The sequence below is a fragment of the Lichenostomus cassidix genome, chromosome 10, assembly GCF_008360975.1.
Source record: "Lichenostomus cassidix isolate B80296 chromosome 10, HeHo_3.0, whole genome shotgun sequence".
Taxonomy (NCBI): Eukaryota; Metazoa; Chordata; class Aves; order Passeriformes; family Meliphagidae; genus Lichenostomus; species Lichenostomus cassidix.
In genome coordinates, this window is record NC_139491.1 from 12,431,281 (window position 1) to 12,455,564 (window position 24,284).

General features: G+C 35.7%; 1 protein-coding gene across 1 annotated transcript; it reads left to right on the plus strand.

Annotated features, from left to right (window-relative positions):
• The first annotated feature begins 2,393 nt into the window (after window positions 1-2,393).
• On the plus strand, window positions 2,394-14,349 carry LOC146432756 (protein unc-13 homolog A-like). Its single transcript, XM_085070677.1, has 7 exons — window positions 2,394-2,523; window positions 3,804-3,833; window positions 7,148-7,247; window positions 9,309-9,426; window positions 11,137-11,260; window positions 13,622-13,757; window positions 13,938-14,349. Exons 1-7 carry the CDS (start codon window positions 2,502-2,504, stop codon window positions 14,008-14,010), a joined length of 603 nt encoding a protein of 200 aa, XP_084926803.1. The 5' UTR covers window positions 2,394-2,501; the 3' UTR covers window positions 14,011-14,349.
• The last annotated feature ends 9,935 nt before the right edge of the window (window positions 14,350-24,284 follow it).

Consider the following 24,284-nt stretch of genomic DNA (forward strand, 5'->3'; position numbering starts at 1 on the left):
TTGCACCTAATTACTCTCTTCTAAAGAATAAATTTAAATGAAAATATAGGTAGTTTTGAAACAGTTTACATAAAAAGTTCAATGTAAACAATTAATTTTGCTTTTTTTAAAAAAATTTCTTTCTAAATTCTTGATTCTGCATATAGGTCTGTGATGCTGGGTCCTTTTAACTGAAGTTAGCATATAGGGCTGAAGTGTTATATCAGGCACTAAATAACAGTTGTAATGTGGAAAGGGGAAAACACTGGGGAAAGCATGGCTGAGTAATCAGGTAAGTACTTGAAGTACTAAAGCTCTCAGTTGGTGAAGCATGGATTTTGTACTGCAGCTTCTACTCATATGCCCTTTAGCCAAACACCATCTTGACAGCTTGTTCCAGCTCTGTGCTTTCACTATTCTTTTGTTAAATATAATAAATGCTTTTTCCAAATGAAAGAGCATTGGCACATGCCCTGTTCTCAGTCCACCGTGACCTTCTGCCAATGTTCAGGTATTCTCTGCATATTTCTCCCCATAAAATCATAACATCTTTCTTAATTGCTTCTGTAAAAAACAACCCTGGCATCATTGTAAAGTGAATCCACCAGAATGGCCACTTTTGTACCTGTAACCCGTGCATTTAAGGAACAAGTCAGTATTCCATATGAAGGTCCCTGGTATCTGAGAATGGGCATGGAAGAAAAGAAGAAGGCTAAGTTTGCACAGTTCCAGATAGATGCAGAGATGCAGCTGTGTAACTTTGTTTCATGCTAAGGCTTACTGTAAACTCTACGTACTGAACATTAAGTCAGCAGTGATTAGATTTTTGTTGCAAGTAAATATTTTTTTTCATGTGATCGAAGTGTACCCTTGGGATCAGTGTCTCATCCAGTGTGTACCAGGCTGGCTCTGTTAACTTCAGTAGAACTGTGTTGTTTGCATAAGGTGGAAACCTGTCTCTAAGGCTATCAGACTGCTGTGGGAGACTTGTTCAGAACAGAATTCAGAAGAGAGATATGCAAATATACTAGTCTAAAACACAAGACCCAAATGCAATGTTAACACCTTCACATTGTGGTATAGTAGCATGATCCTAAAACAACATAATTGCTTCTTCTGACACTTCTGTGGAGGGAAGAAGTTACACACATTATGTGTAGTGACTGTAGGCTTTCATGATCTCCTGAACTAAATTTACTTCAGTGTCACCCTTCACAGTTTGACTTCGTGGGCTTTCACAGAATCACAAGGAAGGAAACTCTCAGTATCATCTTGTCCAGCATCCCTGCTTTAAGCAGGATCAGCAAGAGCAGGTTGCCCAGGATTGAGTTCAGTCAGGTTTGGGGTATCTCCAAGGACAAAAAACCTCCACATCTGGACAACCTATTTTAGTGTTAGACTACTCCCACAGTAAAAAGAGTTTTCTTATGTTCAGATGAAACTGTGAGTCTCAGTCTATGTCTCTTGCCTGTTCACCTGTTATTAGACAACAATCAGAAGAGTCAATCTTGTTTGCATCTCTCATCAGGTGTTATAAACTTTGATTAAACCAACCCCACATCCCCAAGCTTTCTCACAGCCAAGCTAAACAATCCCAGCTGTCACCTGTATTTTGAGGTGTGCCATCCTCCAGACCCAGTTTCTTGGAACTGCAGACAGCCACTCTTAAACTCTCCCCTGCTTCAAGGACACTCCCCTACTTGAATTTAAGGCCTCAGACCTCAAATATAATATGATGGAGACTGAAAAATTTATGAAGTAAAATATTCTGTGTCTGTGGAAATATATATACCATTAACCACAATTAGAAACAAAAAAACCCATCCCAGTGTTAATCTGAGGAAGTAGTCATGAACAGCACAGTTTTTATAATAATTTAAGTGCTTTGAGTATTTGTTGTAAAAAATTGTGAGGATATTTACTGTCTTATGAAGTAGAAGTGCTGCAACAGAATTAGAAATTCACAAGGTATAATAAAATTCAACTTCTTGTGCAATATTTATTTACTTTATTTTATGAGAGTACTTATGTTTAGCTGTATTGTAAAGTGTTCTCTGTGACTCTACATTCAACAGAAAAAGGCCATAAACTTACTATATTCCAATTCAGTTGCTTTGCAAGCATCAAAATCAAAGTATAAGAATTCCAAAAGTATGTTCTTAATACAATAGTTGTACTGAGTTTGTTATTTCTGGAAAAGATGGCATTTAGAAATGTGTTTAGACAAGAAACAGCTGCATACAGCAGATAGAAGTGGAGGAAATGAGGGTAAGGAAACACTTGTAATATTTCTCCTTTCTGTGTGTGAAGAGGGAGATGGAATTTGTCATCTCTGCTCCATCAATTGGTTGGCTTTCCTCCATGTGAGCCATGGGAGGAGTGTTCTGCAAAAGTGAAACACACATGCAGTGAGGGAGTAGCACCAGAAGGGTAATTTAATTCAAGACAAACTGTTTCTTTTCCTTTTGTATAAAAACCCCCTGAATTTCAATGCGTGGTCTTTAATATATTTTTCTACTGGAATGGAACTTCTCTCTGTAAAAGGTAGGCTTTTCTTATCAAGCTCCTTCATCCATGTGAAAAGTATTTAATGTGTAGCTATAAAAAGTAACTTCAGAGACTGGAGTTGCGCACTGCTCATTTATGTTGATGAGAATATTTCTTGCAGTATTTCCTTGAAGGGAAGTATGTAAATTGTGCCCTCTTGTAATGCCGTTGAATTGCTCCTGTGTTTGGACTCTGTTCGTAGCTCAGCAACATTTAGGCCCCTCAGCATTGTGTTGAAAGTGAAAGTTTCCTGGGTGTGAGATGTGATGGACTTATTCAGGCTGACAGACATCCTGGAAATATAGTGCAATTCCATAGAATTCTTAGGGGTATTTAGGGAGAGAGGAAAGCAAGAGTAATAGGAATGTACAGGAGGTTAAGCAAATGGAAAGGATATTGGAAAACAATGGCAATCTCTTGGGAACCTTTACATTAGAAAGTTGTGGACTAATCATTTTGTTTTATTGACAGTTACTGGCTCCTAAGTACAGCAGTAAAACATACAATGTATACATGAATATATTCATAGAGCATGATTAATTATTGTAGGATGGCAGTGATATTTCATTCAAATGAAACTGAACTGTCTTACATGTATTGACATGGCAGGGAAATTTAAAGAATATTTAATGTTGTTTAAAAGTCTAAATATACTGAAATTTATTAGTCAGACACTTGATACAAAATTATGACCAGGTTATATTTTCATAACTATGACTATCTGAATCACAATCCCAATAGCTTAAGAGCATTTTTCATTAATGGAAGAGATACCATAGTGTGGAACTTTCGGTTGTTGAGCAAAATCAGGATTTGGAATGTTCACTTTTTATTTGGTAAGTTGTTTACTGAAGTATGTTCTTTCTAACAAGCAGGTAAGTACACTGTAATAAAGGATTCTTTGTAAAATGATAGAAGTTATTTTAGATTATGTACAGTCAGTCAGTTATCTGGGACTATTATTGGGAAGAATTTAAAACTGGCATTGTGAGGTGATGAATAGTAAGTATAATACCCTTCCTTGTCACCTGATCTCCATTCTGCCCTTTGTATTTATTAAGTTCCTCTAAAGTACATAGACTTTCCACATGTTTTCGTTCCCAAAGAATTCCAAGTAATCATGTTAGCTTCCCACAGAGACACTTTTTTAAGATTACTTGTTTTCATTTTTGGTTGTTTTTTTATACCACATAAATCCCTTAAATTCATAAAACTTACCAGAAAACATTGTTACAGTATTATGTGAAACTAATAATAGTTCTATTTTTTTAATACAGTAAAAAAAGGAAGGTTGGATAAAACAACTGGTAAGTCTGATTTCCCCTTCAATTTCTGCTTTACATTTTTGTTTTTTAGGCAAGGGGCTCTGTATCACACTAAAGAATCATTTAAGCTCGGGGTTACATCGACACATTGGATCGACAGTTCTATAAAAAATAAATGTGGAAAGAATTATATATATATATTTTAAGGATCAAATTATCAACCAAAGTTGTGACCTGAGACAATTTGTAATTTTAAGTTATGTAGTGTTACTGTCTCGCAAACTAGGGATATGTAAAATATATTTCCACTAAAGCAAATGTTTACGTAATTTGAGCACCTAAACATGTCATCAGTTAATAGAAACTTTTTAAGATAAGAGAGTACAGTACTTTAGCTTAGCCAGGATGGAGAGAAGATGATGTCTGAGTTTTCCCAGTGAGCAAATACAGACAGGAGACACTGATGGACAGTTATAGGGAGCAGCTGTATACCCTAGGCAATAAATATGAGCAAAAGGAAGCTGCCCAGGACTATCCAAGTCTATCTCCAGGACCCAGTTTTAGCCATGGTGGAAAAGAAATTCCAAACACAGCCAGAGGTTTCTCACAGACATGTAGACTAAATTTTAGGCCTTCAAGACCTTTGTAGTTATTAGTTCTCAGGAGAAGCTGATATACAACTTAATTACTGCAGCAAAATTTGCCAGGAGATGTCTGGCTAATACATTGAAACAAATTCAAATTGTTTAAAGTTATCTGGATTAAAGAAAGGTTACCTGAGTGGACACAGACAGAGCTGCTAGTTCTTCTAACAGGCTATGAAATACATGTACAAAGTATAGACTGAAAAATCTTCTCTGTTTCATTGAAATCCTAATGCAATCAGAAAAACTTTACAATGTTATATTTTGTTAGTACTCAAGAGGTGATAATTTACAGAACATGGTTGTCAAACAGAATAATTTGATAAAAGAGAAGTAATTTTCCTTTAAATGGTGTTGAAGTCTTGTCAATGCCACAAGTAATGGCAATAAAGTTTGAATGGTGTATTCTCTGATAACTGATCATGTTTCCTTGGGCAGAACAATTCTGTAGATGGTGAATGAGAGCAGTCTTGAAATACCCACATTATTATGTGGGTATAAAATTATGTGATTCTCCTGTAGTTTATTTATTCCTTTGTGTCACCTGCTCTGCCCTGTTTTGGGTTGAAAGCTGAAGGTACGAGCAAGTGGGTAATCTGCCTTTTTATTTTTCACAAAAATTATACTACATGCCTCCATTTTTTGACCAATAAAGGGTTGGAAGCTGCAGTAATGGCTTTGTGGAAACAAAACTTCTTATCATTTAGCAGAATTGACAGCTCCTTTCCACTGCCAGGGTATTGTAATAATATTCATCCTTGACAGTGTTATTCTTCAAGGAGGTTACATATTCAGTTATTTAAAAGGTAGAGTATCTACATTTTCTTACTTAACACACAACTTATGATATCTAAAGAAGGTGAATTAATCAGAAAGTGCTGAAGGGTAAGATTTAGATCCAGAGGAGAGCAAAAGAGGCCAAGGAACTGCTGGAGAAATAGCTATTTTAAAAAGCTATTTTAAAGCTACAGTGTTTCGGGCAAGACTATATTGCAGGCAGTCCAAGATATTTTTTATTTTTCATGCTAGAAAAGGAGCTGGGAAAAGATACCAGGTAATTAGGTATAATCATCTGGTATGGCACATAATAACATGAAATTTTAAAATGGGAATTTGAAATTAGATTTAAATATGAAATAATAGAACAATGAAACAGATTAGCACTAAAATTGTGGTTTCAAGTGTCTAGCTTGTAATTTATGGCTTAAAGGAGATACCTTTTAGTTATGAGGGAGGTAGGTATTGTAGTTTTAATTCAGTGGGTGCTCTAAATTGCTCAAGTTAAACATTGTAGATTGCTATTTTTAGCCAAGTAATTTAGAAATCTTTTGAAATTTTCCCAAACCTTGAGTTGCAAGTTCTCCCAACTGTAAAAAATTTTGCAGCTAGAAAAGATTTTGCAAATTTTGTGTTTTGTTTGCCTCAGTTACATAGAATGGTGGTGTGGGAACCATGCATTGTTGATGCCATTTCTCACAAGTAAGTCACCAGACTTCTAAATTCATATTGTCTTTGTCATGTTTTTTCAGTATAAAAACAAAGTCATGTTTGAGATGACTGGTGCACTGAGTTATAGAAATTAAATAGATAACACTGGTCACCGTTGACTTTGTTTGTTAGAAAAATAGTTTCTGTTACATGATACCTTTAGTCTTTTGGTCAAATATTATAATTGGTCCAAATCCATAAGATCTACATACAGGATGCACACAGCCAACGCTGCTTCTTCACACCTTTTGTTAACTGCAGTGTCATTTGATACAACCTAATCAGAAACCTATTGTGCACAGGACAGCTTCCCTCCAATGCAGAGTGTTTGATTGACCTGTGGTAATGCAGACACTCCAGAAATTCTGTTCTTGGCTACATCTTGCATATCTGTTTCAGCAGTAGTTCTGTTAAAAAAGAGGTCTTTTTTTCAGTCATGTGTCAATGTTGATCCTTATCTAGAATGCTGGAGGGTAGTGAAGGATGTTTTACATGCATGCAAGCTAAAAAGCCATGTTCATTGAGATGATAGAATATGCCTTTGCTGCCTTAGATTCCTGTGTGAGGCCCCACAGGACAGAGCTTTCCCTCAGTTTGTTCCCTTTTTTTCTATCAGTGATATTTTCAAGCACTTTGAAATTTTTAAAATTTTATTCTTTTTGCTGATTAGGTCCAATTTTATGAATACTCATACCATGCCTCTAAAAAGGCACTTAGAAAAATCTGTGAGTTCATCTGAAACCCTTTTTGCTGCTGCATCAATACACAGAACTAGATTTGTGCACGAAGACTGAATTACACATTACAAGTCTATGGCCTTGCCTTAATTGGACATAAAAGCCCATTAGCCAGTCCACAATATTATCATATCAATTGAAAAGCAAAGAAAATGCAAATTTGCAGAAAAGGAGTGTGTACTGGTTTCTCGCAAGAGCTGCCAGAGAGACTGATAAACAGTAAAAAGCTCTGTCTGGAAGCTGATCTTCAAAATATTCACATTTAGGATTATGTTCTCTCTCACCTGTCATGGGCAGAGATTTTCCTGTCATAATTCTACTAAAATAAATAAGAATTTCCTTATTCAAATCCACATATTTGAACCACACCTCTGAGTGGAAGTATGCATGATGTATGAGCTAAACCCTTGCTGCCACGTGAATAAATATTTCCAGCTTCTGTGAAGAACTTAAGTGGGGTTTAATGTGCTGGTTATTTCTTTTTCAGACACATCCAAAACCTACGTTGTTTTAAAAGTCCAAAATTTAAAAAGCACTACAATAGATAGAAGAGGAAGTGAGCCTTGCTGGGAGCAAGACTTCATGTTGTAAGTAAAAGGGCATTCTTATCAATTGATTTTGTTTTATCTTTGCTGTATTTGTGAAGTGTAGAACAATTTAGTATCTGTGAGGTCATGTACAGACCACAAAAACAAGGAAAAAGTATCCAGCTCAAAGAAAAGGTGCCAGCCTAGCTCTGGGGAACAGAAGTTAATTTTGCAAGACTCTGAATAGCTGAAGGATTTACATGAGTCAACATATGTACCTTCTTTACATTCCATCTTCTGGATAGATGAAATGACATACCATAGATGTCATCAAAAATTCTGACTTCTGACCACATCAAACTAATCTTAATCTGGGGCTGATTCCTCCCCAGCTGCCTGGTCAACAGGCTTCTCCAACAGACTAAATTTTCCAAAGAGGAGGATTATATCTCGCTTTGAAAATGTTAAGGAAAGTTATTATCAATAGCTGTCCTTTAATACTGCAGCATTCACTTGTAGAAAAGATAGTCATGTTTCAGTGTAGAGGAATCATTGCTCTATGCTAAAGTTTTCTTGTCATGATTATTTCAGAACTTTACTGATTTAGACATAATAGCTCTTTAAACCATTTGGTATGGACTGAATGACAGTGTAAAAATATGTCAGGAAGTAGATCAATTAAACTTCAGCATTTGCCCTATCTGTTACCTTTTGGGCAGGAGGCAATTAAAAATATTTTAAAGTGAGTGTGTGTAACCTAGACTCTGAATCTTCCTGAGGAACATGTTACACTGTTATTTAATATATTTGATTTGCTGTTGTTTAAATGCTTTTGATCATATATGTAAATGAGTGTTCCATGCCATCATTAAAAATAACCAATTTATTAGGATCATTTTCTTCATTTGCAGTTTAATAATTACCAAAGAATACTAAACCACTTTTGTAGAAATTGCACTACAAGGTTTGTGTAGCTCCATCTGCTGCCTACTTATCTATACAGCACAGCAGACTTTGAAAAGGGGTCATAACCAAGCATTTACAAATATATTTATCTAGATTTTGATAAGTATTCTATACTTTATTTTCTTAAGGGCTCTCACTCCATCTCAGAAACTGTGTTCCATTACACGCAGATGTTAACAGCTTGCATTTTAAAAGTTGCAGATTGTTCAGCCTTTCAATCTGCAGTTTCACTGTTCACTTGCCAGTGTTAAAGTTGGGGTCCAAAAATACTAGAAGGTAAAAATTTGCAATTGGTCTTCCATAACATATTTGTAAAGAGAGAAGCTGAATAAAACAAAAATTTAATATGTTTATTTAATTCCATAAAGTAAGTACAGCAGAAAATTAGACATTAATGCAGGTTGGTTTCTGAGAGCAATGGGGTGAGTTAAGCAGCTGTTTCAGAGGTGGCACTCTTTGCCATTCTCTGATTTCACTTGTTCTTTTCCTGATGACTCTAAGTATACAGTAATTCTCTGTGGTACATGACACAATAAGTTGAAGATGAATTTTACTACTGAAAATCAATTCACTTAAGTGAAGATTACATACAATCAGTCACAGCACAGACACCAATACCTGCTTTATTATATTGTTCATATTTCCAGAACTGGTCTGTAACTGTTTATAGTAATACATAAAGGAATGCCTGAGGAACATTCCCTGAGGAAATAACTTCTCTCTTAATATTAATTCAATGTCAAGAGGAATCCTATGGCCTGGTAAAATTTGATTTTAAATTCTTGCAAAATGAGGTTTTGGTATGGTATTTTTTGGGTCAAAACCAGCTAGTATTAAAATGCATGTATCCTATAATTGGAACTAATATAGAGTCTGGATCTGCAGCTTTTGAAGTTAGGAGTTATTTTCCCAATGTTCCAGCAGAACTGTCCTCATCATTTTGTAAGGCCAATCCTGAACATTAAGACTTGAGATTTGGCTTGTTCAGTCTAAAATTTGTGTCCATCCTGCTAATTTGTATTTTACAAGTATACAGAAAAATCCCCACCTCTGTATCTGCTGTAAGAAGATAATAGTAAGTTGTTATTATAATAGATTGCTGAGCAGTTGAGATTGCATTTTCAGATTAATGATTTCTGTATTCACTCTTTTTAGTGAAATCTGTGCTGATGGAAAGGGCTTCATTATAGAGCTGTGGAAGAAGGGCTTGCTCTGGGATAGCATTTTAGGAGTTTTATGGATTCCCCTTTCCACTGTGGAATATGCAACAGATGTAAGTTGACTTTCTGTGGAAACAGAAAACACTGAGCAAAACCCAACAAATTTCTCATTCTTAAACTCCCCAATTACTGTGACAATATTTGTGATGTATATTTCTGACTCCTTTGCTTCAGCGTGTAATATTAAGGCATGATGTACATATGGCTCTCAAAGTGACAGCTGGCATGCATTAGCCATATACCCTGGAGAAATGGCTCAGATACTGAGGCAGGTATAGTACAGAAAGTGAGTTAATCAGCACTCAGCAACTATTAGGGAGGCAGGGATTATTTGGTTTATATTATTAGAGTGAAAGAATTTTTGACCAAATTTCATGGTCTGGCTCTTTATTGTGTTACCTTAGGTAAATCTCAAGGGCAAAATGGACAAAATGCTGTCGGTCTCTTTCTCATGGGTATTGACCATTGTCTCAAAGAGAAAAACAGAAAAGTGCCCTGTGGTACTACAGAAGACATTAATAGTATAGTGAGGGCATAGAGAAGGATGAGTGGGGAAACTGGGTCAATACAAGAGTTATGTAACCACCATAGTCACTTGGCCACCAGAATGATCATACTTGCTTTCAGTAGGGTATAAAATAAAGAAAAAGGGTTTCTGGGAGTGTGGAAATATGGAAGCAAACTGCAATTGCTGCAAAATTTTCTAAATTCAGAAAAGGTAAGAGGTACCTTATTCTAATAATCCACAATTCTCCCAATCATAAATATGCTTTCCTATGCATAGTCCATGGAGGCTGTTTTTAAAGGAGTGACTGTAAATTAGACAAGCTGAATTTAATCTTTGCAAATAAAAATTATTTGTCTTCTTTAATATTTCTAAAACATAAAAAAGGCAATTGAAGATCGGGTAAAGGCAAGAAAATCAGAACAACTTCCTGCAGTATCTCTCATGAGACTCTATAGCCAGTTCTTTAAAGGAACTAATAAATATTAATATATACATTGAACTGACATTTCAATGATTCTTCTCAGAAAATGGAAGCAGGGGAAGAAAGTAATTCCTGCTTAAATTAGAAGTTACTCTGTATCACAGCTGCCAAGTGCCATTTCAAGCCCCAGGGCAAGTTGTTCTGCTCTGCTGCCCAAGCTGTTGCTGAGTTACAACTTGCTGACACAGAGGTTGTGGCTTACTTGAAACTACTGAAACTTTAAACAAACAAAGATGCAAGATAAGAGATTGTTTCTTAATTTCTTCAGATCCTCTAAACCTTCATTTATAATTAGTCCACTGTGGAACTATCTTAGTTATTTATCCTCCTGGTCTTAACCCTGCAGTTCTGTTCTAGGCTTTATAACTCAGAAGTAACCTTCGAGGGAATGTTACTTTAGAAGCTCTTTTTTGGCTTGGTTAATGACTTATATGGATTGTTTCAGTCTTGCTAGAATGTACTTGTTTGGCACCAGTTCAGAGGGGAACTGGAAAATCTCAGTTGGTAAGAATAATTTTCAATATTCATATTTGCTCTGTCTTGATCATCTGAAAACCTCAATGTGTGTTTGTCTATATTGGATTGCAAATGTTATATTCTTTTGAATTTGATAACTGTGAGAAAACTTGATGAAGTTGATTTAAAAAAAAGCTGGAAAATTCTAAAATGGTGTTCTAAAGAGACTCATATTGATTCAGGGGAAACTTCATTCAGTAGAAAGTGGATAATGCCATAAATCCCGCCCAGGTAATTTCCATAACCTGTTTTTCCTAGGAAGGCCCAGGTTCCTGGTGGAGATTGCATTCTGAAGTAATAAAAAATGGAAGTGAGATTCAAGGCACAAAAACACCAACTTCTCATGAGATCTTACTGGATATCTACTTTGCATTACCATTTGGTGAGTTACAGATTAAGCTCCAGCATTCCAGCTGTTCTGTTCCTCTCTAAGTTCCTGAAATTTCACCTAAATTTCTGAAATACAACCACAAGTAGCAATTTTTCTATAGAATACTAAATGCCTATTCATCACTGGAGCATTTTCACAATTGATACTGGTAATTTTTGCTGGTAAGTAAGAATCACTTCCCACAAGGAGCTGGATGAGCAGTTTGCCCAGTTAATGTTCATGCACATGTGGATTGCAGAGCTAAAGAAGGAAGTAACTCCTCAAGGCTCAGTACTAGAGCCTGTGTGTTACAGCTCTGTAGCACATCAGCTTTGACCAGCTGTTTGCACAATGTAAATTTTAGTAAAATCTAGGCCTTCACAGCATTTTTTACCCTACTAGAAAAGGTTGTCTGCCTTAATGTTTAGTGCATATGAAGATGGAATCTATTTATATGTATATGAATGTAGTGTATATAAAGGTAGAAATGGAAACCTCCTCTGAATTATCAGAATGTTTTAAAAAAACTATGTCCTTACATAGTTTTCATATCTAGAAACCTAGTGTAAATCTGGTATAGGAACTCCAATGGTGTGTTTTGAAGATGTAAGTTCAGATTGTTGCTGATTTCAGGCCGCTGCTTGGAGTGTGTTGCCTTGTATGTTGAAGCTTGTATTCCTTTTTCAAATAAATATATTTGAAAATGTTCCAAAGACAGTCCCTGAGATTGTAGTCCTGGAGCACTGTGGAAATCCTGTAGAGGTCACTCTTACACTGTAGTTTTCTTCATAGAGCAAAGAATTCAAAAGCATTATATCTCGGTTATTGAGAAAGCCAGGTTTATCATCTGCCTGGGGTTTGACTAGGGCATTTTCATTGCTCATCCTACTGAATGACTCAGCTCAGCTGTGATCACCTGAGAATCTGTCCTTGACTACTGGAATCAGTACAGCTTCTTTATTATGACAAATTACACTGGAAAGGTAGAAGACTGCAGTTACTTTTGACAATTCCTGAAAGATGTTAATTTGAGAATGCCAGTTAATGGGCAGAAATATAAGAGCCTTCCATGCTGCTTTAATAGTATAACTTCATTTGGACTTGAAGCCCTGCAGGTAGTAACATGGAAATGTGATCTCATCTGTAATTCAGTGCCTTTTTCTAGAAGTATCCTCTAATATCAGTTGTGGTAGCAATGAAGTGGCTATTTCACCATCGCCAACTAGACTGAGCTCCATTAAAAGGCTGCTAAGTAAAATGAGGACCTACTATAGTTAAAATTCTGTAAGCAAAGTAACAGTAATAAAACACTGACTTTAGATAAACATTACAGTTGAATTGCAAACATTTTTAATGTTTTTAAAAGTCAAGTTTTTTAAAGGGTAATTGGGCATTTATGAAATACAATAATGTTTCTTCAAACTTATTAGTTCTGTCTTTTAAGAGAAGACAGAAGAAAATTTAAAGGACATGTCTTATTTTTCCCTTGAATTCAGTAACAGAGATATGTAGCTTCCTCCTTCACATTCAATTATACATCACATAAAGAGTGTAAGCTAAAGAAGTTAAAAATAATTTCACTGAAGTTATTGGTAATAGCTATTATTTGGAAAATCACCTGTGTGTCTTGGGAACTAAATCAAAGCATCATTCCCATTAAATAACCAAAACTTTAAAAATGGAAAAAAGAGATGGGCACACAAATTGTTCTCATCATTATGGAAGAAAATTTCCTCACAGTTAGTGTCAGATCATGAACCCTCTCCTCTCACTAAAGCTAATGGGATGATTTATAGAGTAAAATGTTCTGCAGGAAATCAGTTTGTACCTCCCACTGCAGATGAAACTTGTCATGTTTCTCTCAAGACCTTAGAATTTGGGGGGGAGGGGGGGACAGGGAAGGTCAGTTCTAGACAAATAGCATGTAGAATTAAAGAAAAGCCTGATTCCTTACATAAAGCACACACCAAAAAAACCGAACAGAACCAAAATCAAACCAAACAAAAACCGCTAGATCTCAGAATGCTCTGCATGGACACATAAGAGATACCCTGCAAGTTGGACTGGAAAATTTGAAAGACCAGCTTTCTTCCCAACCCAGCAATAGGTAATTTTTTAAACTGTTACATGAAGTTTGTTGAAGAAGGTAACTGGTTTAGGCCTCCCAAGGTTTTTAGAGTAACAATAAGATCATCTTGAAACTCTTTCTTCTTGTTCTTGTAGTAAGTGATTTTTAATCATTAGAATGTTTGTAATTGATTTGATAATCCCCTATTACTACAGATTTAATGAATTAATTAACTTTATGTGTACTTCCTCTTTTAGAAGTAAAATGGACTGAAATATTTCTAGCAGCTTTTTCCTTCTCCACAGATACCCACACAGATTTAGATTGCAGATGTTGGCACAGAGAGCTGCCCCTCCAACACACAAGACATTCTCATCAAGATACAAATGATAGTCAGTCATCCGTGGAAAGTGGGCTCAGCATACAAGAAAGCATACTAAGGTATTTCTCCTTGTCACATCAGGCATGTGTGATACCATTTGTTGATTTTCATTTTTTTTTAAATGTCTGAATGTCAGCATGATGCATATAAAATTATTTTTAGCAAGAATATGACTGGAAGTTTCTTAAACTTATAAAGAAAATGCAGGTATGTATTAGTTTTTCTATGTTATTTTATAGCATTTACATGTGCACCTGTCCTGTTCTCACCCTTGGGTGTGTGTCTGCACAGAGTTCAGCTATTCCACAGTGACTTTCTGAAAGCTTACGAAAGGAAGGGAAGCAACTCCTGAAGCGATTTGGAATTGAACTATTACTATCTATAATATAACTAACTATAATAATACCTATATTACTAACCATAAAATAACTGTTTGATTTCCTCTGGAAAGCAGGAAAGATATTTGATTCCATTTTTGAAGCTAATATATTTACCTAGACAGGCTGCTTCCATTTCTGGAAGTTTCCAAGAATAGAATTAGTATTTTCTATCTATTTGTTTTGAATAGCAGTGGGAAATAAAAATAAGGGAAAGATAATTGCTGTCTTTCTGCTTGCCTGAGTGTGCAAAATAACGATGCATAATGGTGGAAGGGGCAAGGAGTAAGGTGGCAACAACTGTAATATTTCTCTGCCATCACCTTCTGCCGAGTGGAGTTCAAGTCTCAGGAGGGAGCCCTGTCAGCCTCTAAGAACACCACTCAGCAGTGGTCTCTGAGCAGAGAGAGCTTTCTGTGTGTTGGAATAATCACTTAGCTTCCCTTCTTTTGAAAGGCAAACTGGTGAGAAAAAAAGTTCCCTCTACTGTTCATTTTGGCTTTCATATCAGCTGTCACAGACTGTATTACACTTCATTCATGGTGTCTTTTATCCATAGCAGTGCAGGGAAGGCACTGTGAGCACCTGACGCTCCAAAAGGTGTTCTGTTTTGATGAGGGTAGAAAAGGCTCCTGGGAAATTCAGCAAGAATATTTGGTGTGTCAGGCACTTGGCTCATGTTTAAATTGTGTCTAACAGCAGTGGTACTAGAAAATTAGCTCAAACACAAGAGAAAATATGATAAAAGCTGTTACATGATTAAGTTATGTATTCTCTGAGGCAATAACATCTTGATGAACTTAATTTACCTTTTCACGTAGTCTAAAAAAGCACGGTCCTGGTGCATGTAACTTCAACACAAAATTAGGAAATAAAGGAGTCTGCAAAAAGCTCAAGCTCAGGGATGCAGTTAGTCAGTCTGCACATGGACAAGGTGCCACAGCATTGCGTGGATGCTTGTCAGCCTTAGCCTGTTTACATTTACTAGGCAGTCCTGGCAGGGTATTTACAGAGAAGTACAAGTGCTTCCTTAGGCTGAGAGCTGTCAGTTATGGCAGCATTCAAGAGCTGTTTCTCTGTATTTTTCTAAGCACATGTCCAGTCATTAGCATATCATCTGTGCTGACGTGTCATTTTCAACAGAGATCTGAGCCTCTGAGCAGGTTAAGCTAAACTGAAAGAAGTTAACCCAATCTGACTCTGCAATTCTTTCCTTTACCTCTTTGTAGCAAATTTATTGAAATTAAATGAACTTTCATGTTACTAAATTGAGGGTCAGCACTGAACTACAAGATATTATTTTAAAATGAAAAGTTATTTTATCGAATAATAGGTATTTTCAAAAATTCTGAGCAGAAACATGATTGTTTTAAAGCTTAATTAAAGGTAGAGATGGGTATTTATTCCAAATAACTGCATTTGTACTAAAAATCTGAAAAGTGGGGGAGTAGATGAGACTGTTTGTTTTGAATAGCTGTATTAAACACCAAATCTAACTGTCCTGTAAATATTTAAGTGTTCATGCATTCCAAATTTCTTCTTAAGTTGTTTTTTGCACTGGTATTTACTTTTCAGTTCTCTGTTTATATACATAAGCGGTGCTTATGGCCATTGACTTTGTACGTAGACTGATGACTAATAAACTGTAACTGATTAACTTTTTGCATAAAGGAAAAACTCAGTAAATCAAAATTTCAAGGATGTGGTAAATAATTTAGTGACTTCTTATTAGAGCAATTTCTAAGTATTTTCTCCTAAAAACTTAAAAAAAAGGACAGAGAGAGAAGGGGAAAACACTGGTTAATAAAAACCCCAAACCAAAAAAACTGTTTCCCTCCAATGAATGTAATGAATGTAATTAATGAATGAATCACTGTGAATTTTTTTAAATTATCAATCAAATATTTATTGTATATGTCATTGCAGCTCAATATAGTAACCATAGGATAAATCAGTTGGTTCTCTCTTCATGCATTATTAGTATCCAGTGCTGAATGCTACTACTTGCAAGAATAATGATTTCATGGTTAATCTTTGGTGCCACTGAGATAGAAATATGTTGCTGTATATCCAGAATAGCCAGAAATGTGCAGATATGCCTGGCAATCATAAACTAAATGAACAACATGAAATGGATTAGGGGCATTTCCAAAACAAGCAAAGTGGAAAAAATATATTTTTAAAAATAGTTGACTAACCCCAAAACTTAAGGAAGTACATCAATGCGGACAAGGATCTTTCTTTTAATAAGAATATTGATTTGCCCTGTGATACTTGTTTTCTCTATAGAACTGTAAATCAATCGTTGAACAAGGAGGAAAAAAACCACATTTTAAAAAACCCCAAAATTCCATAATTCAGGTTTATTTATTTCTGCCTACAAAGGCCACATGAGTAGATGTCATCCCTACACACACAGGAGAAGAAGGAGGGACTTGCTGCCCACAAAAGACCTATTCTAGGCCTACATAGATTGTATGGACAAATTTGGGTTTGATTATGGGTTCTGAAGTGTTTGGTTTTAACAGTCCTTTCTCTTTTTTAATAGTTTGGGTAATTGCTGAGTATTAAAAGGAGATAGATTACCAAAATTGGACCTTGTGGTCTGCAACCACTAGCAATGTTGATTTTAGTGTAATATTTATTGAGCTAATATTAATTAAAATAAATTAGTGATTTGTGACAGCAAAATGCAGATTTGTTTTCAAATGGATGAAAACTTGAAGAGAAAGCTTCAATGTGATAGTCTTAGAAGTTTCTTAATGCTTGAAACATCATGAGCCTTAAATGGCCTCTTAAAAATGTAATTAATCTTTCCTGGTTTTCCACACAGGGAGAAGCAAACAATTGCTGAGGTCTAAATTAATTTGAAGTTATTAGTTTACAGCCATTTTTTCCAGTAATCTGTTTCATTATTCATGGCTAGATAACAGAAAAAATGATAGGCAAGCAGAAAATTATTTCTAAACCATGAAAATTTCCACCTCCACCTCTTGGCTACATGTTACATCCTTAAACTAAAGCCATATTTCCAGTATGTAGCCATACCTCTTTAAGCAGATAATGTTTGTCCATATAAGTTTGGTTTTTATTGTGATCTTTCAATGGGAGATTGTTCCTCAAATTACAGAATAGCTGTAATCAACAGAAGCATAACTGATCTTCTGTATTGTTATTGTTTCCTTTTATATTTACTGCCAAAAAAAAAATAAGGTCCAAAAGAAGAAAAGAAAGAGGCAGGGTAACAAAAGATGCATATCACATGCAAGACTTTTGGCTGTGGACATCCCCTGTTTTCCAGCCTTTCAGAACTGGCAGATTTTATTTTCAAAATATAAAAAGAAGTTGACATTATAATTTGTGATGTGTGGGTTTGCATTTAATTATTATTTGGAGGCTATTCTCTAAAATGGAGGTAGTTTAACTCCTGTAATACTTGTGTGTTCCAAAGGCAAGGTAAAATGACTGTTTATTTCAAAACCCATGAACCAAGAGAGTTCCCTGAGTATGAACTATTTTCACATATGAAAGAGGATTCCTCTAAGCTCTTTTGCTTCTTGGGCAGCTTTGTTCTGCTTGAGCTGCAGAAAGCAGTGTGGGCAGGAAGGTATTCAGCTTTAGGTGATGTTTAGTCTTGTATAATAGATCAGTCATTTAGAACTGTAAATAAATGTTGTCATTAATTTATTTACAGTAAGGCAGATCTTTTCAATACAAACCTTATGTAAAATTAAGCCCTTTGTATACAAGCACAGTGTTGAGAGTTCATTTCACTGCACCCCAGGCTTAATTCTCATCTGTCAGTCAAACTCACATGCTCATTGATGATCCTTCCTGCTCTGCTGCCCTTTCCAATTTCAGTTCCACCCTCTTGCTTTTCTCAAATGTGTTTCCTTCAGATCTTCTATGGCCTGAAACTATTGCTTGTGATTGGATTAAAAGTAGTACTTCAAAAAAAAATTTTGAAATAATTTTAAAGAATGTTACAGTAGCTCTCTACAGCAGAGAAGGCACAAACAAAATCTAAAATTAGAGTTGGGGAATGCTAAGTCTCATACATATAGTGAATTTTAAGTTTAACCAATTTTATGGGGTTTTTTATATCTTTACTTTATAACTGTGACAAATTTACAAGTATTACCCATTTTATTCATGTATTTTAAAATTTTTGAGTTACAAAAAATGGAAAATAAGATAAATTAGCAGTTAACAAAATACAGAGAAAATATTGTACTTGAAAGAGATTGAGAAAAAAGACATTGAGATAATTGAGAAACAGTTAGGGAATTGAAGATGTGTCAGGAAGAAAAGCCCAACAAATTATATGTAAAATTGTTACAAAGTGTAGTAAGGAACAAAACAGATTCACTTTGCAAGGCAATTTGCAGTTTAGAACAAATGATGGTGAGTTGATATGACATGCTGATGTACATTTTCTTTCCTAAAGTTATCCCAAATAGATTTTATTCAGTTATTTTTGTTTGATTGGTTTTGAAGTTAAATGCTTTAAGTCACATCCTGAAGTTCTCAGTAGGACCTATTTAAGAGATTTTGTAAAATTATATAATGTGCAGCTCTGGATCCGATCTTTGTGGCACATCTGAAAGCCAAAATCTTCATACCTAGCTGGGTTTGTAGAAATGTGCAGGATTAAGGCTTTAGGTAAATGAGGATGGGCAGTCAGGCAGGATAACGCAGCAAGCAGGGCAGGGGCAGGGCTGTCAGTGCCCCAAGCCAGTGCCCCAGGCAAGCGTGGGAGTAGCAGCAAGGGCCAAACAATAGTGCAGAAGGCTGTGCTGATGGAACAGGTCCAAGGCCAAACTGGCAGCCCCTGGAGCTCAGGGTCAGATCCGAAGGTGCAGCCAGGGCAGAGCACAGCAGTGATCACCAAACAGTACACTGGGGTCAAACTCAAGCCTGGCAATGAGTCCAAGAGTGGGGATCTCAATCAGCAGGTGCACAGGCAGAGCTGTGCTTGAGCCACAGACTGGCACTCTGGTGACATAATGCCAGGCAGGGACATATTTTTTTAGGCCATTCCTTGGTTTTGAGCATGAACTTGTATTCCAGTCTTGAGACAGTCTTGGAAAAACTTCATTAGAAGAGTCGTAGTGTCTAGCTCTAGCACAAAAGATACATCCAATTTTTATATCCTGCTGTATATGTAAAATAACCTACAAACCCCAATTATATAATAGATTGCACATTAAAATAAAATGCAAATACCTTTGTCACGTAGCAGAGATTACTCTTGGTTTCTTCCAGTGTCTATCTCCACCAGTCCATATTGTTTTGTGTCTATTTTGGTTTTGGTTATTTGGAGTACTCTGATGATTGTTTTGCATCCTGACATGAACTGATACTGAGCTTTAATTGACTCCCTTATTAATATTCATAGTTTTATATTGTTTATTATGGTGACAATTTTTCATAATAAATGAGAAATCATTAAGACTTTCCCTGAGATTCTGTGTAATATAACATCATTCATGATAAATTCTTTAGGTTTGAAAGGAATAGGAAAGGCTTTTGAAATTTTCTCTTACATAGATTAAGTTCTATGCCTTCTTAGAGGTCTCTAATATCATGTAACTGTATTAACTCTATTACTGTTCTGCAGTTATCTTATTGTGGGTTCCCAAAGGTTTACTTGCTATAAAGGTTAACTCATTTTACTTAGACCTTACGTAAGTAGTAAATTTTTTTAAGTAACCTTGTTGGCTTCTGGGAACTAGTCTATCTAATTAACACTTCTAGCTGTGTGTAAAAGATGTGTATTGAATCTCTGTGCAAGTATTCCCTTGTAACTATTAGAAAATCTGTTCATTTACAGAAAAGCTAAAATAGTCATCAGGTAGCAGTTCTTCTGCAGAGAAATTCCCTCTCTCTGTATGACTTGATCTCTAAAAACAACAGCCATTTCAGGTAGAGGCATAAGAACTCTACCTAACGAGCTACACAACAGGGGGGAAGAGAGAGCTCTGGTGGGATGAGCAACAAAAGTTTATAAAAAGTTTGATCGGGCTGCTAGTGCTGTGTCGTATTTCATCTTTAAGCTGCTACCCTGAAAGATACCATTATATTCAGGTGCAGGGTAAGCTTCACTGGAATTAGTTTACTTTATTTGCATAGCAGTTTATTTTGGTTTTTTACTGCATGCATACTCATTTAAATATTTTTATAATACTAATTTTGATGGCTTTTTAATAAAATTATTAATTTATGGACATGGTTATGGATAGAGATATTCTGTAAGAGGAAATTCAGTTCAGTTGATTGAAAAAATATTTCTTTCCAATATATACTTGGGGAAACAAAAGACCCATAGTGTTATTTTTTTTAGTTGGGTGTATTAGAAGAAAAAAAAAACGTTTTAATGATGCAGCATGGAGGTAGGTGAGAAATTGGGGACTAACAAATAGCTGCATAGTGGCAAATCCAGGCAAAAAATCTGGAGAAATTCATAAAGTTTCTCTAAGTGTCAGATAGGCATTGTTTGCTTTCTGGAAAAATCCAAGATGACACTTTGACAGATTCAAGATTGATTAAAAGCTGCAACTTCACGGGACAGCAGAACAATGTCTTGATAATGTCTTATTCACATCAACATGTGTTTCTTTGTGTCACCTGTCTTCTGCCATAGCCTTTGGTCTCATCAATCAGCTTCTGTCCTAACTACATGTTCTTTTGTTCAGATAAACATCTTGCAGTTTGGAAATAATTAGTGTAGCTATTGCAACACTGAGGAGATAATGTAGCTTGTGGGGGTTTCTTAGGTAGCAACATTGCCTTGTAATATCTTTATATCCGTCAGAAAGGCTTGGAAGTTACTTTGTAAAATGTTGATTTACTGTCTTGGCAGGACTTCATAAAATAGAATCTTTCTACAAAGCTACTGTTCTATGGCAACGTAGGGGGAAATATGAGCTATTACTTACTGGCACTGTATTAAGTATATGAGATCAACATCACAAGACATGGTTTTCACTGATGTGAATGACAATTTACAGGAATTTAATAGTTTAGGTATGGATTACTGTACATTTCTGTTTGTACACCCTTTAACACCAGGCCTGCAGTTATGGTGGTTCTTCAGAACAAGGTTTAGTGTAATTGAATAAATTTCTCCAACATAATAAAAACAAGATGTCACCCAGTCTTGCAAACCAAAGCTTTTGAATAAGGGACATATTAATATTTGAGAATAATAGTTCATCAAATAGCAAGAAAATCCCACAACCTTGAATGCAAAATGCCTCTACATATTTTGAAGTCTAAGCATTTGAAGTGGCCTAAAATACAGAAGTTCAAGTAGTTACTATTTCTTTTTCCCAGTACTCACTCTCAGCTACACAGAAGAGTTTGCTATTTCTCTATCTGTGATGAAAAAAACAATTTATTGGGTACTGTAAGTCAGAGCACCAAAATAACATTACTGGAAAGTAATTTTTAAAACAAGCTGTGACTTTCCTAATTGGGTTTAACAAAGAAACAAAGACAGCTACATCTCATAAATAAGTCATACTGTGATCAGACTTCAGACTCATCTGAGGAGTGAAAAGACACAAGGGAGAGGAAAGTACTTTCCTTGCAACAAACAGTTCTGCCCAGGAAGGGGAGGAGTGGTCAGGCTGCAGTAATTAAAGGGTTATCTCTAGCAGCTGTGCAGACTTGCCTGGGGTAGTTCTAAAAGCAAGCAGGGACAAACCTCTTTCTTCAGGAACATATAGAGAGCAACATCGATGTGAATAATGCCTATGAAAACCTTATGAAGAACTGGAGGAAAAATTTGAAATAGGAAAAAAAAATATGAGTTTGTGTATGAGGATAGATACATACCTTCCAACTTTATTAATCTGCTCTAGAGGTGAGCCAAAATATGTAGGTTTTATATAAGACTTAAGTTCTTAATGATTAGGTAGGTAACCCGTGAAAGAGTGCTGGAGGAAAAACTGAACTTAACTGAACAGATATGTAAGTATATTTTAGTTTCTATTCATGAATTGCTTAATTTTTGAATCTGAAGGGCTGAAAAACAGAACTTACTGCCATACTATGTGTTTTATGCATTTAAGGTGATCTCGAAGAAGTCAGAAAATGTTATTTCATTACTGTAGTAGTGTTGGTTTTAAAACACAGTGATAAAATTTAGTACCTTGTCCCAAAGAAACTAGGAACTTGCAATTCTAGTTTCAAAACAGAAAAAACAACCAAGAACTCAGAACTGTAAACTACTTGAAGTGAAAGCTAACAGTAGTATAAACATAGGATTGAAGATGATAATATAGGTACTGAAACTTGTTATTTTAGACAGTAAGAAAGCAAATGAAAAAGAAGAAAATTATACTCAGATTTAAAACTAAAATCTTACTGTAGGGATGAGTGTCTGGTTGCTGATCTATAAGTACATTTTGTTCTCTGCTCTGGTGTCCAAAACTTGTATTTTCAAGAGTAACCTGAACATCTGTAAAAGGGGCCTGTGTAGGGGTATAAATTTGGTGCTCCCAGAAAAGTGTCTTGGAGGAAACTTTACCTTCTTTTGCCACTAACACACAAAAATATCTACACGAGGGAGTTGGGTAATGCTAAATTGTATTAATCTATGCAAGGCTTAAAAAAAGTAGGTCTTACTGTGGTATAGTTAACTGTGAAAAGCCTAGATCACTTAATTTTCCTTTGCAATTTTACCACATCATTAATTTCTTTTAAATGTGACTGTAGCTAAGATGGATGAGTATTGCCTACAGTTCTTCCTAGTGTTTTACTAAATTACTACTTACTGCACAGCTTTTTAATGTTATAATGATTCTTTTATCTATACTGTATAATTGTGGCCTATGAAAAATTTTAAATTGAATTATGGCTTTATAGCCCAATAATCCTTGATGGGATACCCTTTCTACAGCTCCACACCTCAGACAATTTTCCAGTAAGGACGGTGTTTCCTTCTACCAAGTGCATGAGTTGACTTAAAATCTAGTGATGGAAAGCACTTGTTGTCAGCTGAAAACTATTTCAGTGCAATCAGCTGCAGATGATCACAGGTGCTGTAACAAGGACAGGATTTTGCAGCCCAGGTGGATGTAATATTGCTCATGTTGCTGTGGCTGCTGGGCATGACTGTGGTATCAACTGCACCAACAGAAATATCCCCAAAGAACTTGTGCTGGTCTAAACGAGTGCCAAGTGTGTAAATCCTCATCAAAAAAGTTTGGGGTGTGTTACAAACTTATATATTGCCAATGTGCATTAAATTGTGCATGTTTCAAAAGTTACAGCACTGGAAGTGAGATACTTGAAAATACCTTGTTTGGTATTTTGAACAATAGAGAAGCTGTTATTCATCTTCATTCTTTTCTGTCCTCCTTCTGAACTATAAAAACATGCCGAATAAAAAGCAAAATTGTCATCAGTATCCTTTTGCCATATTTGTACAAGAATGACCATTACCAGAATATTCTGAAAAGCACATTTAAAGGGAAAAAAAGCTAAACAGTTTTGTGGTAGTGTACTATGCAAGTATAAGTCTGCTTGATATGTCCATTGGAGATTGATTTAAGCACGTGATGTTAGTTTCAGCCTGACTGTTGCCAGTGGGGAGTGGAAATTGCCAAATAAAAAATGCCATAATAGAGTATAATTATTTCAATTTTTCTTCCACAGTTTGTTTCCAGTTATATTCAAAGCTGACAAAATTGACATTAGTGATGAATACTTAGAAATGAATGCAGATGTTCAGGATTGCCTATTACAAACAAATAAGCATTCAGAAGATGTCATTTTTTGTCTGTATGTGGCCACACTGCAACTGCTATGTAATTAACTGCCTTACAATGAAGTCTGTAGAGAGATTTAATTTTACAAGAGGTGCCATGAAAATGCAAATCATCACTGAAATGCTAGAGCAATTTTAATGTATTTGGCCAGCAAAATTAAGAGGGAAAACATGTATTAAATAAAAGTGTCAATGTGACTTTTGTTTTCTATTAAGAATCCTTAGCTTTTGATAAAGCAGACTGAAGAGCCCTCGTATTTATCTATCCTGTGCATTCCTTTGCACATAATGGTCTTCTGTTGGTAAATCACTGCAACAAGATTGGTTCTTTTGATCCTTCTGGCTAGGAGGTGTGAAACCCCGCTGAGTTTGATCGATGGTGTATCAAAAGTTTGAGCTGGGATGCTTGTTGATCTCACCAGATCTGAATGTTG